Here is a 16,196-nt window from a genome sequence, read left to right as displayed (position 1 = left end):
TCTCAGATCCAGAGTCCCCAGGTTCATCCCATGCTCATATTACTATGTATTAGTTTTGGGGGATCGAGTAGTCCTCCACCAAGTGATGAATTTTATCTACTGAATCAATAGTAGTGGCATTACAATAAAAGGTACAATAGTGGAATCAGCATTCTGACTGTCAAACTACCGGCCTGTCTAGAGTATATAATTTATATAATCATGACATGTTTCCATCTTCATCCTTTCTGACTGTAAGTCAGTGTCTGCAGTGATAATTAATAGCTGGTGGACATTTGCACTCATTTTCCAGTGATGTACTTCTGGGACATCTATAAGCTTCTGTTTCAAATCCTGCACCATCAACTGAGCAGTAGATTCTGTCTACTAAGGGAGGAGAAGCAGATCCAGAGTAGTGCAAATTTCATTGATCTCTCTCTCATTGCAAGGTTTCTCTTAAGCCCTATTCAGATTGGATTAGTTTTACATGGAGAGGTGAATAATGAAATTATTACTGGTTTATCTCTAGCCCTGGCAGTATGTTTTATGGACTATGTCTTCCCGCTTCTGTAAGACATTTTCTTTAAGCTACTATAAAATTAGTAAGAATAACCCCAGGGAATTTACAGTCCCCTCCAAAAGCATTCTTTTTTTTCCATTCAGTTCTTTTTAAGAGGCTTGAAATCAAAACACGCATGACACGATAGATCATCTCAGTGCATGGCACCTTTTGTTTTTTTTCAAAAGATCAAAATATATTTTTTTTATTATGGAGATGCTTCAGGGAGTGCTATTTCAATTGACCTTTCATCAAAACCCAATATTAGTAAAAAAAAATAGGCAATTCAGTACAGACTACATTTAAAAGTGTATGTCAAAGGAATAAGGGTTCTGGGAGGCATATTACTGAGTTCCTAGCAAAGGTGTTATTTGCATACATTTCATGTTTACGCAGTGCATACTTATTCTGTTCAGAGATTTCTCTGGAAATCTTGTCCCAACTGAATAATATTTTACATTTACTCAATTTCATGGCCCACTCTGTTTATACCCCTATAGCCAGTGATTGTCATGCAGCAAAAACAGATGCAATTGCAATTAACTGAAGTGAATTGAAATTCCAGGCAGACAAATCCAAAGGGTTAAATAGAATCATAATTGAAAAACAGGGAAAGGTCAGTCAATCAGCAAGCAGCATAAACTAGACAAGACTATGGGGAAAAAACAGAAAACCAGAGATGCGTAATAGCAAGGTTCTTAGTAGGTTTAGTAATGACATTATGCTCAGCATATATACGGTCGACACAATTTTGTCATTTTGCCACTGAACACCCCCAGAATTGATTTAAACTAAGGTAATGTGAGTGATTGTAGTCTTTCACATTTTAATTTAAATTGATTGACAAAGGTGTTGCATTAATATTGGACTCAAAATTAATAAGACAAACTACCATTATAATAAATATAAGAATTTCATTATTACTTGGATGCTAATCCTTTACAGTTATAGACTGTCTGAAGCTTCAGCCACTGAGATGTGCAGCCATGCCTTCAGATCCTCTGTGGAACTTTCTGCCTTCAGTTATGTCTTCACTAAGTAAAACACATGCTCAAGTGGGTTGTGGTCAGGTGACCGATTAAGCACATTAGTTTTTTTATTTGCTTCATAAAACTCTTAGGCCACTTTCACAGTATTCTTCATTATATTATTGCACTGTGAAGCACTTACCAATATTTTTTACACCATTTGACTGAATCTGAGCAGAAAGTACAGTATAGCTCTAAACATTTCAGAATTCATCCTGCTACTTTAATCATCAATAAATACCAGTGACCCAATTCCACTGGCAGCCATATACATCTGCACTATGTTTGACAAATGATGTGGTATGATTTGGATCATGAGCCCAGTAAATTCAGTACAAAGAAAGACAAAGAAAAACACAAGAGCTATGCAGTCATTAAGACAATAACGAAGTTATTGAACTTGAACAATGAACCCCAGAATATTCTTCCGACAATTGTGGGGCCATCTGTCCAATAGCTTAAGATGGGATCATGATCAAATCATGTCAGAAAATCAACATCAAAAAGAACATTGCTAAAGTTGAAGTGCTGGAAGTCAAAGTCCAGAGCTCAACCCCTGTGGTGATGAGTCTTATGAAAGCTGTGTGTTTCCCATCAAACATCATTGAACAGAAGCAATGTTTTAAAGAAGAGTGGGCCATAATTTCTCCATGATATGACAGATTTGACAGACTGAAAACTCCCACAGAAAAGGTTTACTTCAAAGTATTGTTGCTAAACTACATGTTTCATGAATTATACAGTGTACTTATTTTTCCCTCCTGTTTTCTGAATCTTGGTTTACTTTATTGGAATTAAATAACTACATTTTGAAATCTTTTGTGTTTTTGTGTCACTTTTTTTTAGAAGTTGGTTTGGACAACACAATTGTTATTTAGGCTGATAAAAAAATATAGCCATAAAGTAAGGTGTACAATCCCATGTCTCTATGTGCATTAATCTGGACACTATGTCATCTGTTGTCTCCAGTGGGCCTGCAATTATATTTAACATCTGTCTGAATCCAAACACAAACATCTGGCTGTCTCAAAGCTGCAAATACAGGGTATGTTGCTGAAATGCTTTTCTCTCAGTTTCTCTGTCTTCATGCAGATGATGGAAAGCTTTCCTTGGATGAGTTCCAGGCCTTCTTCTCAGACGGCACCCTGAATGAAGAGGAACTGGAGAATCTTTTCCATACCATTGATTCTGATAACACCAGGTGAATGTTCAGTTTAATATCAGTGAAGAGGATGATTATGCAGTGTGATAAAAAAGCACATTCACAAGTGAACAAGTGAAAAGGAGTGAAGCTGACACACAGAGTGAAAATTTGTGAAAAGGGGAGAGAGGGTAGAGAGAACAAGTTGGTGGTACCCCGTAACCTTTCTTTGCATTTCGGTTTTTATTCTCTATTTTTTATCTCTCTTAGTTCAGCCTACTAACTACTCTCACATTGCCCCTCCACTGTATTTACAGTACATGTGACATTTTTCTCAACCTTAACAGTCAAATTTGTGTGTGTGTGTGTGTGTGTGTGTGTGTGTGTGTGTGTGTGTGTGTGTGTGTGTGTGTGTGTGTGTGTGTGTGTGGTGTGTGTGTGTGTGTGTGTTTTAGAGTCTCTCTGGTGGCAGGGATGGTCCACTGTGTGCATTGACTTTAATCACATTTCAGAATGAATTATGTAAAAATAGAGTGTGTTACTTGTTCTCCAATTCCACAGCACATTTCTTAAGAAATAATGAACCACTACAGCCCAAAGGCAAAGAGGGCAGTAAAACTAAAGAGTGGTGGCAGTGTTTGTTGTGGGGGAGGCTTGAAGCGAGGAATAATAGGGAGAAAAGAAATATAGGAGAGAAAAGAGGAGAGAAAAAGGTTGAAGATGATGCCTGTATTGCTTTGAATTTTAATTAACCCTTTCTAGCAGTATTCTGGTGTTCCATTCCACTGGAAGAAAGAAAATGGACTTATAGGACATTTTAAGAATGTGATTATGTGTTTTGCTTTTAGTGGACAGGGCAATAGAAATTTCATTACTGGCATCTGTTTGGAAACCCATGCAGACATGAGGAGTACATATCAAGCGTACAGTTACCTCAACAGAGGACCAAACCCCAGACCCAGGAGTTGTGAGAACAATTCTAGAATTGTCCTCTTCTTCTTTTCTGTTGTGGCTTATTCTCTGGGTAGTTTTATCATCCACCTAACAAAACTCTCTATGTAAAAACTCTCAAAACACTCAGTAGATATGGAAAGGTATCATATTTCACTGTTTGACAGACATAAGCTTGTAACTTAAAAATGGCCTAAGATTATAAATGAGTCCCAGGTCACAATTATTACATTCACCTGGCCAAAGACACTGATGAACTCATAAAAATTCAGATTTTTATTTTTTTATCTACAGTATATGAAATTCTGAAAATCATTTGTTCACATAAAATCTGTTTTCTGCATTAAAAGAGATTATTATAGTTGAAATAAAACAATATGACAAGATATTATATACAATATGATAAACCTAAGAAAGCACAATTTGCTGAACTTGAGATCAAACAATAAAGCAAAATATTGTGAAACATCTAACTCACTGTATCTGTTTCAGCAAGATATCAAGATATAAAGTAAATCATTTTGGTGTATAGCCTGAGGTACAACCAGCCTAGCAATAACAATATGAAATATGTTCACTGCTGATGAAAGTATAAATACTGTAAACTTGATATTAACTCTGATTATAGAGTATTTTAACAAACTATAAATACAGTTCCTAGGGTAAATGGGCTTATGCAGTGCTTAAAGAGATGAGGTGAAGGAGGTAAATAAATAGTTTTCCATTTTTCCCCATTATGAATATTCATACTGTATGTTATACAGTACATATATAGTATATGTTATACTCCCTGTTTCTATGGTAATTTATGTTAGCTATGGTCATGAAATCATGGAGTCTTAATCATTCATTACACTACAATTGTTTTACTGTTACAGTAATTATTTTACTGTATATCACAATAGTAGCTGTGGTTCTTTTTTCTCTGTGATGCTATAGTTACATTATCATATGGTTATTGCATATCTAACAATGATACTGCTAGCCTATTTTTACTATGGAATTTTATAGATTTGCTGTGGTTTTAATGGCCGAACAACTTGGTTTGTTATTTAGCTTATTTGAGATTAAATAAGAAAACATAGTTTAGTTTTATTCCTGACATTCAATGCTTAAGGCTTTAACATTACAAAGGCTGGCATAGAGAGGTTATCTTCAAGAGACTCAAAAAAGTGACTGCCACAAGATTTGTCAGCAGGGGTTAATGTCAGTCTCTATCTGTCACAGCAAATGTCATGCTTATTTTTTATGCTCTTTTTAGGTGGAGATGGGTGAGGTGCCACTTTACTTTTCTTTGTCCGTGGTGCATCTATTTTAAGTTGAGGGCAAAGGAATAAAAAAAAAAAAATCCCTAGATCAAAAGTGAGGGTTGAAAAATGGTAGCTGGCACTGATGAAAAAGGCAGATGGATAGGAGACAGGACAAGTGAATCGCTATCCTCTAAAGTCTTTATTGGCTGTGCCCTTTTCATTACACCCCCCCCCCCCCTGTCTATCTCTCTCGTTTTCTAGTGTTTACCGTCATACTACTTGATGAACATATATTTATCATTCTACTTTTTATAGAAAGGTAAACAGAGGTGATCTAGTTGCCTGTTATATATAAAGTACTTAGTACCCTATCTTTGAATTCAGCCTCAGTCACAACTAGCTCAGGCTGGTATATGACCGTCTGTGTTTCAAATGAAGCCTGTGTGTGTGTAACAGTAACAGATTTTTACGTAATAAGTCATTTTTCTTTAGAAGTTGATCTATAAGGGAGGTTTTCTTTGTCTATTCATCACTGATATACACATGTGTTGTTTTACTTTGGATGTATTTTTTGGATTGTGCATTCAGTCACAAATGGCCAATGGAGATATTTCAGTGATCTTAGTCAATGCATTAAAGATCTGTGAGAGTGAATGTGTATAACAATCTAGGGGATCTAATTTGACCTTTATCCCTCTAATTTATCTGCATGTATGGATTCTTCCTTTCTCTTATCCCAGTCTCCTCTTGCCTTTCCTTCTCTGTCCTATGCTACCATCTTTTTTGTGATCTGTTAGTAATGTTGACACTAAGGAACTTTGTGGTGAGTATCAAAAGTACTGCCTGTATCTGTATGTTGTTTTACTGTGAGAGAGAATGCATGTGGCTGGATGCTATTTTGCATGAACAATGTGATAAATTTCATCATGCTTGCTTCCAACTCCAACCCGGTTGCAATAGCAACTTGTCCCTCCCCAAAGTGTCCCTTCCTAAAATGTCCACTAAATGCACAGGAGCTTTGTAGAGACATCTGCATGTGGATAATAAATGTGTAAATGAATAAATGTATACACAAACATAAGAATGGGTGGCTGTATTTGGGTAATCTGCTTCAGAAACTCTACAAATCATAAAGAATGTTTTGGTGCTGCCTATAGACTGATTCTCACCAGTACATCACATTATGTTTGGATGTCATTTTAACAAGATCTTAAAGTCTAGCAATAGAATCATGAAATTGTTGTTGTAGAAAATTTGATATAGTGTAGAGATGCTCCAATAAGATCTAATAACTGTTATTTAAGTGAAAGCAAAAGGGACAAGTTAATAGTCTATGTATAACTTATCTAGTAAACATGAACAATCATAAACATTGACATGTCTGAAAATAGTTGACTGAATGATGATATTGCTGGGTTGACAGTCTATAGGTGGTAGGTAGTATACCGTAGGTGTGCTTTTTAGGTGTTTCTCTTTCTCCAAAAAAAAAAATGTGGTCATGTAAACCACTATAACCCTGACCAGAAACATGTGCTGTGAGCTGTATACCTGACTGTCTGCTCCCATCTCTTGAATATATTCATAGAAATTCAGGCACAAAATTCAGGCAGTAAATTAGGTTTGTTACTGAATGTATGGATTTCAATTAAATTTCATTGTAAAGTGGTCTCTTAAATGGTCGTTTTCCTTCTTATCACTGTGTTTGCCCTATTATCCAGACTACTTTGCAAAGCACATGGGGGACTACGAAGGTGTCCTTGCATCCCTGGAGACACTCAACCTTTCCATCCTCAAAGCCATGGATTTCACCAAGAAGGTTAGTGGAGCAAGTGCTAATTAATGTATGAGTTCTTTATGTGTGCAATTATTTACTGAGGCTTATTTTTGAAATAGGTCGATATTCTTCCAGGTCTTCTTTGGTTTCTGCTTTACTTCTTTTGTTTTATAATGAAGGTAACCATTTTAACTAATTACCCAATGGGTTATTTTGGTGTTCTGTAATCACAGAATTTAAAAAAGGTTCAAATAGGGCTCAGTCTCTGATTAGTCTTTGACACTAACAGTCTCAGTGGTACAGAGGTGTGTGTGTGTGTGTGTGTGTGTGTGTGTGTGTGTGTGTGTGTGTGTGTGTGTGTGTGTGTGTGTGTGTGTGTGTGTGTGTGTGTGTGTGTGTGTGTGTGTGTGTGTTTGTGCACGGTAATTTTTGTAGACACACATGTGGTATCAAGTCTGTTGCTTCCACTCTGCTAAATATAACACATCGTTTCAAAGCTTTACTTGAATATTCTGTTTGGTATTTACTCCTCATTAGTGCAAGCTGGCACTCAGTCAGATGCCTCAGTGCACTGCTATGCTTTAGCTACAGCACAACACAAGTCAGATATTTACATCGCTTGTCTAGTGCTTTTTATGTTATAAATTTATTCTTTGCAAATACAATCCTGTTTAGTCCTAATGTTTTTAGAGGAGCAGCTGAAACTTAGTGAGGGGCTTAAAGTGAATAAGAAGAAACAGAAATTAGGAATTTTCTTTGTATTCATGAATGTGCATTTGTAATAGAGATAGAGACAGTAATACAGACAGATCTCAGCGACTCTCGATGTTGCATTCCAATGGCAACTAATGCCATTTGATCTATCTTATCTCACTCACCATGTGTTTTTTATTCAAACAAATGTGTTTCACTAAAAAGATGCCACTCTTTGAATACTAGTTGAATATGTAGATTTGATTACCTTTAATAAATATGTGTTTATGTTTAAAAGCTTTTGGTGAGAAGAGTCTCATCAGCAACGAATTTTGAATGGTTTCTCATTATTAAACTAAAAAACTTTGAGAAATTTGTTATTTTTCATATTAAAGGTATCTGTCTATAACATGTACTATATTTTATGTCTATAAAAAAACCACTATGTTTATGTCGGCATTCTCCTTGAATCTTGCTCTATATTATGTCCTTTAGTTCAAAATATTTATGTGGAAATAATTGTATTCAGACTGTTTACGCAGCTGCTTAAGTCAATTTTCTGGGTGACTCATTTATATAATTAAAATTAACTGCATATATTTCATGCTTCATGGTTGCCAGATTTTTCTTGAGTACATGGGTTTTATAATATCAAGAAAATTCGGAGAATGGAAAATGAAGACTGCATTTTTTCTTTGATATGAAAATATATTTAATGATGTAAGAGAATCAACAGAAAACTTCTCTCTGAAGCAGCTTTTCAAATTAAATGAAAGTAAAGGAATTAATTCATTTTCTACCACTTATCCGTACTTCTCGGGTCACGGGGAGCCTGTGCCTATCTCAGGCGTCATCGGGCATCAAGGCAGGATACACCCTGGATGGAGTGCCAACCCATCGCAGGGCACACACACTCTCATTCACTCACACACACACTACGGACAATTTTCCAGAGATGCCAATCAACCTACCATGCATGTCTTTGGACCAGGGGAGGAAACCAGTGTACCCGGAGGAAACCCCCGAGGCACGGGAAGAACATGCAAACTCCACACACACAAGGCGGAGGCAAACATGTTAACCACTAAGCCACCGTGCCCCCCAAGTAAAGAAATGTGTTTAAAAAATCAATTAACCGTTATATTATAAGCTTCGGATAATGATGAAGATGTCTAGATCAGTGTAAACTAGCTAGGCTACATTTGTTACTGCTACGGTTTCTCCTGGTGACAATGTGACCATTACATCCATTTTTGAACTATCCCCAATTGTGTTAAGCAAGGGCCAGAAAGATGGTTTGCCAGTATGTTGTGTAAGAACCCTGACCTCAACCCCCAAAGTTCGCTAATGTTATTGTTGATGAATGAGCAAAAATCCTATATTTACATTCCAAAATGTTATAGAAATCCTTCTAAAAAGAGTGGCGTTTCCTCTGTGTTAATGGCCATGGTTTTGGAATGGGCACAAGTGGGTGTGATGGTCAGCTGTGCAAATACTTTTGGATGTATAGTGTTTAACATTTTTGCACAACACAACCCTATATTGTGGTTATAGGATATATTTTTATTTATTTATGTGGAAATAATTACATGAGCTAATGCTGTAACATTATTAAATATACTTTCATTCTTCCATGCAAGATTATACTTTGATGTTATTTGAGAAAATAATTTCGGCAGCACTTTAAAGCAAACCTTGGTTTGCTCCAAGTCTACCCATGGCTTAAACTTTCACTAATACACTAGCTTGTGAAATATTGCTTGAGCCGGCACATTTTATTTATTGCATGAGGCCTAGCGGTACAGTGGCAAGTAGAAAAAACTCTATATCTACTGATGAGACCTGCAGCAGAAGTCTCTTTGAAGGATTTTTTAAATAGAAAATTTTTATATTAAATGAAGTAGTCAAGCAGTATTGTCTATGCAATACTGAGGCTATTCTGTCATGCTTTTCATTTCGATTTGCCATAATTTATTTGTTTATTTAGCTCTCAAAATTGCCCACATTTTTAAGGCTATGCTGACTGAGCAATCGTCTGCTTCACTTAGAGTTGAATTTTACTCTTAACATAAGCAATGTCTTTGATTAAAAAGATGTCTTATGTGAGATGATTTACATGGCAAAAAACATACAGCATGGAATACTATGGTTATTTTAAAATCTCACACTGTGGCAATGACCATAGTACTGCTCTTCGCACAATCCGTATCACACAAACACAACCCACTCATGTTCAAGCTCAGAGTCTTAACTGAAACACAACAGTTTTTGTGCATGACATGTCAACTCCTGTGCTTCCCTTACCACACAAGTCTCTAGTTTTGTCGGTTTATCTTAAAAACTTAATTTCATAATTTCTATATTGCTGCTCACTACACTCGCATAACTGAACCCAGACTAAAGTCTCCTGAATGACGGTCTCTTATATTGGTTCAGGAATTTGGCTCAGTGTTCTCTCTTTTATAACTAAATGGGACTGCTCTGAGATTGCCGAGATTACTTGTTCATCTGATGAACTTGTGACTTGTCAAATTATCACTGTATCCTCTTTAATTAATGTAATTTTGACTTGCAATTGTTATTACATTTTCTCTTCAAGTCCTTGTTACTTTCCTGTGCCACAGCTTCTGTTGAGGGCTGGCAGTAATTATTAATGCAAATGTGATATTTTCATACTGCTTTTAAAATATTCATGCTTTGGCAAGCTGAGCATTAATTAGAAGGTCTACTGTATTTGTATCTTATTTTCCGAGGTGTTATTGTGTGGAAGAGATGACATCTTTTATATCAGAATCAAATATGATTAAGGGTTTCAATTAAAATCAGCGTTTTAATGCAGTGTTTTTAAGTAGCTATTCCAGCTACAGTACTTTTTCAAACAGCATGAAGTCAATTAGAATTCTTACGTACCATTTGTAATTTTTAATCATTTTATAATAACTGTTCAAGTAGGTCAAAATACTCATCTATATATCTATATAGATGAGTATTTTGACCTACTTGAACAGTTTTAGAATAAAATAACAATGTACCTATATGGACCTACAGTATAGTCTGAAAGTCTTTGGGCTTAATTGCTTTTAATTGCTTAATTGCCTGTGTCTCCGGGGACAAGAGAGGAAGCATGATTAAAGGTAAACTCCTAAGGGTGAGATTTATAGATATGCTACGCATATATATATATATATATATATATATATATATATATATATATATATATGTGTGTGTGTGTGTGTGTGTGTGTGTGTGTGTGTGTGTGTGTGTGTGTGTGTGTGTGTGTGTGTGTGTGTGTGTGTGTGTATATATATATATATATATATATATATGTGTGTGTATATATATATATATATATATTTCTCAGTGCATTTTAGCAACTAATTACTTATTTTAATAGTAGCAACTGAAATAGTCCCAGGCAGGCTATAAGATTATTTGCAATGTTTTATTATGTCGGTTCATAATATAAATTGGAAATAAGTGCTGGAGAATATCGCATGTTATATATGTTGAGATTTAAAAACTAGCTCTATCCTCTGCATCCTCTACTCATGTCCTCATTTAACAAATCCATATATCTCATCTTTGTCCTTCCTCTTGACCTCTTACCTGGCAGCTCCATCTCCAAATTCCTTCTACCAATAGAACCATCTCACTCCTCTGTACATGTCCAAAAAATCTTAATCTAGCCTCTCTGACCTTGTCCCCAAAACAGCCAACCTGAGCTGTCTCTTTTATGTGCTCGTTCCTAATCCTGTCCATCCTCATCACTTCTAAAGAGAACCTCAACATTCTCATCTCTGCTACCTCCATCTTATATTCTGTAAATGCAAATTTCACCTAATAACACCAAAATACCTCTTTAAAACAGAACAGTTTGTTTTTGAATTTTTTTTTTTTTTAGAAAATAGCAGCATATTTCTTGACATCTACAGTAGTATCAGAGATCAGTTGACTGCACATAATGTGCTTAGTAAGAGCACTAGTGTCAGTAGCTCTATACCTCCTGTCAGAACAAAAGAGCAAGATTAGAACAAGACAAGGAGAGAGTAATATTCCCTTACCTGCTGCTTTCCCGTTCTATTATTACAAGTGCACACCGTCAGTCATATCCACTCTGTTTACTCAGAAAAGACTACAATCCTTATCTTCTTCTCCACTTAGTTACAGTGTCCCAGTGTAGTGGATAGAGTCAGTGTAATGAAAATCAAATCCTTGTTTTTGTGTTAATTTGGCAAGTTTTTCCCCAAATTCTTGCAGTGGTTAAAAAAATTCAGTTTAATCTATTTCTTATATATAAATGACTGTAACACTCTATGAAGCAGAAATATTTTATTTAGGGAAAAAAGTCATTTTCTGTGAAGACCTACTTGAGTTATCCATGTCATTAATTCCATGACCCCAAACCCTGTATTGGCTATTATGGAGACAGAAGATGATATTAAAGTGTGCTGTATTGTATTTATGATTAACTACATTGACATCTCATAAATAGTGGAAGTTGAAGCATAGCCCCACAGATAAATGTTAATGTTCATAAAGTCCTTATTCACAGCCTCATTTTAAACTCTGTTGAAATCATAATTACCTCTTTTAAGTGACCAATGATTTAAACAATATTGCTTTTTGACAGATCTAAGCTGATGTTTCATTAATTTGCCCTCTTTTCTTTTTGCAATCCTGGGGCAGTGCAATCATTGCTCCATTTATCTTTGTAGACTTATTGCATGAAATGGTCATAAATAGGCAGAAATCACACTGACCTCTGCTTGCTCTGCAGAAGCTGGAACCAGAACAGCTAATGAACAGGTTGCCAGATTGGGCTTGTTTAAAAATTCTCCACAACCAGCAAGATCCTCTTTTATATCAAATAATTAGAATTAAACCAAATAATATAAAACACAAAATATAATTAAAATAATTATTCCACAAAGAGGGGAAAGGGTATTTGCTCATCTATGTTCAGTAACCACACATTGCCTGGTCAGGGTAACAGTAGATTTTTACAGGGTAACAGATTGTTTCAGAATATTGAATGAATCTTACAATGCTAATTTCCTAAATTTCCTATTTTATTTTTTTACTTTTCTGGCACCTTGGTGGATCTGGGATTTGAACTCATGACCTTACGTTCAGTAGTCCATCTTCTCATTTCTCCTCTTCTCTCTATTCTTTTACAAATTGTAGAGCTAGAGTGCAGGTTGGAAATGCACTTTGGATTTCACAGTTTGATAACAGAGGTTGATATTTATGAGCCTATACCATGGTTGAGGATCCAGCAGGTGAATATATGAGAGTGAAGCATTGTTTCTAATTTATTTGCTCAATGCTTTCCATTATACCTGTGGAGATTGTCAGCAATAGATAGTGTGATGTAGTGGGTGTCATTGAGCCGTGTCCCAAAAGATCTGCAGCAATGCTACCTGTCAGCTCTGATCCTCTGTAATCCCAGTGTGGGCTGTCACACTGGACTCGGACATGCTCCCTGAGTCCAGGAAGCTGAGTAGGATTGTGGTGAGTCAAGAGAGCAGAGAGCATCAGATTTAATAGAACTTCTGCTCGACCTTGAACAAAATTCTTGTTAAGTTTCAGCATATGTTTAAATGAAGTATGCACAGCTTTAGAGTTTGCTGTTATTGTACAAACTACATAAAATGTAATGCAAAAACTAAAACAGGTTTGTAATCTCAATAAGACTATAAATCTATAATCAACGGAAAGGTGTATGAGACAGTAGTGAGACCAGTTATGCTGTATGGTTTATAAACTGTAGCAGTGATTTAAAGATACAAGGCAGAGATGGAGGTAGCAGAGATGAGAATGTTGAGGTTCTCTTTAGGAGTGACGAGGATGGACAGGATTAGGAACGAGCACATAAAAGGGACAGCTCAGGTTGGCTGTTTTAAGGACAAGGTCAGAGAGGCTAGTCTGAGATGGTTTGGACATGTACAGAGGAGTGAGATGGTTCTATTGGTAGAAGGAATTTGGAGATGGAGCTGCCAGGTAAGAGGTCAAGAGGAAGGACAAAGATGAGATATATGGATTTGTTAAATGAGGACATGAGTAGAGGATGCAGAGGATAGAGCTCGGTGGAAACTGATGATTTGCTGTGGCGACCCCTAACGGGAAAAGCCGAAAGTAGAAGAATAATCAACTGTAGAATTAGAGACATAAAAATGGCCTCATCTGATTAAAATATTGAATTTTGTGAGTTGCTTTCATTGTTTTTATACAACCTGCCCAAACAGCTGGTTGTTATTGAAGTGTGATTAATAGTTAATTTTAACCTTAAATATCCACAACATTGTCTATATTGCATTTGAAACCGTTTCATAGTTCCTAAAGGTGATGGATGGCATTCTACACGTTTGCAACCTCATATTGTATTTGGCCAAATGTTTGTGTAGACTAATAGCAAAAAATGCTGTTTGGATTTCAAAAATCTTTATTTTTTATGAGAATAATTGCTATAAGAGGAAAGGTACATACATTTGTGTCTTTCTGTTTTCACTTTGGTCTTCACAAAGTGAAAGCTATTCTCAGTTGGGTTGAGGTCAGGTGCCTGACTCAGCCATTTAAGAACAGTCCATTTCTTTGTCTTAAGACGTCTTGAGTTGTTTATATGTTTTGAGTGATCATATATCTGTACTATGCACTGTCCTGACAGTTTCGCGGAATTTTTCCAAATCTGAGCAGAAATTTTTGCTCTATAGACTTCAGAATTCATCCTGTTACTTGCACATCATCAGTAAACACTCAGTGTCCCTGTTCAATTGGCACTCATATATGCCCATGCTATAACCCTGCCTCTACCATGATGGCAAATGATGTATAATTGTTTGGATCTTTGGATATTCTTCTCTTCCCATCAGTCTTTTTAACCTTTAAGTTAAGAAAATCTTGGTTTCATCCGTTCAAATAATCTAGTTACAGAACTGGGACTTTGAATTGGATAGATATTATGAATGTATTATTCTTCAACAAGGGAAAAAAACAACTTTAGGTGTTTACTTTTCACTTCCATGTTAGGTGTTTTTTGGTGTGCTGAGTGTGTGTGTCCATGTATGTTTGTTCACTTATTTGTTTGTGTGTGCATCTGTTATGAAGAAGCTTATTAGATCCCCTGATATGCCACACTGTTCTACTCCACGGTTTCAGGCTTGCAACTCTGCTGTTTCAAACCATTTTTCATGTGGCAGTTGTTGGTGCATGCTGTGCTAAATTCTTTCTAAGTGATTGGTTCAGCAGGTGCTACTATTTCTGATTTACCTGCCTGTAAATGCCACTTCTCACTGAATCATTATTAAATCATTACATTTTTTCTGTAACCAATGGAAAGGAATGAAAGAAAATAATAATAAAAAAAAATATGGATTAAAACTGGACTATTTTCATTTTGAAATAAATTTTAAAGCAAAGTTATGGATAGTACTGAATGCAAATATCGATTAAGCCGAAGAACCTGTGTAAATGAACAAATGTATGCTATTTCCCTTTAGTGCTCACCTCAGATTTACTCTACTCGTGAGTTTGGCTAAACACCATGTGGAGTTAAATGTAGTTTAAATATCTGGAGGCCTCTCTCTCTCTCTCTCTATATATATATATATATATATATATATATATATATATATATATATATATATATATATATATATATATATATATATGCAGGTTGGAAATGCACTTTGGATTTCACAGTTTGATAACAGAGGTTGATATTTATGAGCCTATACCATGGTTGAGGATCCAGCAGGTGAATATATGAGAGTGAAGCGTTGTTTCTAATTTATTTGCTCAATGCTTTCTTTTATGTGTGTATATATACATACAAAAATATCCAGAAATATTCATTGTCTAACATGCATGTATCTGTAAATATATTGAGTTTGTATTTAGGTAAGAACATGCACTGTAAAGAAATACAAACTGACTAGCTGTAAAATTTTGTATGTTTTGTTACCACTGTTAAGTTTGGGTTTACTAATAGATTGAGAATAGTTGTGGATATAGTGATTTCATTCAGTGTGATTATATTCTGAAGAAGAAAGAGATGTTTCCCAGGAGTGTGGAACTGTAAGCAACACTTTGTGCTCCAGACTTTCATTTATTATTGCCCTGACACTAAGCTCAACAATGCTTAGTGTAGCCAGTTTGTAGTCTGCTGCGGGCTGAGGCTTCACTGTGAAATGCCTGAATGGAAACCTACAACATGCATTTGGTGGAAAGTTGTCTTAATGGGAAGCTGCAAGGCTGACTCCATAAAAGTTGATTCCTTAGAGAATTTCCTTCAGTGAAAGCTGTCTCATTATAGAACTGCCTTCATGAAAGGCTGCCTCGATAAAACACTGTGTCCATAGAAGGCTGATTTTATGGACCACTTCCTCCTTTGAAACATGCTTTCATAAAGAGCTTAGTAAAAATTTGCCTTCATACTGAGCTCCATAGAAAGCTACCCTGATAGAGAGATTTCCCCAACAGGACTTATATAAGTTTTGGATCTATAAAAACATGTCTGTAAAACAAACTGCCTTAATAATGAGGTATTTTTATTGACAAATGAAGATTGGCACTATGGTAGTTTCTGGATTTACAGCAATCATAGCTAAAAGCACTTATTTGGTTATTTCTATACTCATTTGTCTTCTTTTAAATCTTATATACTGTATGTCAAGTATAATTGACTAAGGGAACATATAGAAGAGCTAGACCTTCATTAATCTCACAAGCATGGGAAGAATTTGGTTTCACTCAGAATCCTGAAAGTCTCCTGATCTCAACCCCACTGAACACCTTTGGGATGAATTGATTCGTCGACTACATG

The 16,196-nt window shown here is 35.8% G+C and overlaps 1 protein-coding gene across 2 annotated transcripts in view; it reads left to right on the top strand.

Annotated features, from left to right (window-relative positions):
* Window positions 1-16,196, top strand: part of necab2 (N-terminal EF-hand calcium binding protein 2) — a 62,866-nt gene that overhangs the window by 21,734 nt on the left and 24,936 nt on the right. For both annotated transcript variants that reach the window (XM_027161248.2, XM_027161247.2), the window contains exons 3-5: window positions 2,659-2,767; window positions 5,706-5,731; window positions 6,627-6,724. In XM_027161248.2, coding sequence (XP_027017049.1) covers window positions 2,659-2,767; window positions 5,706-5,731; window positions 6,627-6,724 — 233 coding nt within the window. The remainder of the gene's footprint in view (window positions 1-2,658; window positions 2,768-5,705; window positions 5,732-6,626; window positions 6,725-16,196) is intronic.

Source organism: Tachysurus fulvidraco, chromosome 13 (genome assembly GCF_022655615.1).
Source record: "Tachysurus fulvidraco isolate hzauxx_2018 chromosome 13, HZAU_PFXX_2.0, whole genome shotgun sequence".
NCBI lineage: Eukaryota > Metazoa > Chordata > Actinopteri > Siluriformes > Bagridae > Tachysurus > Tachysurus fulvidraco.
The sequence above is the reverse complement of the archived record's forward strand: the minus strand, read 5'-3'. Positions and strand labels throughout refer to the sequence as shown.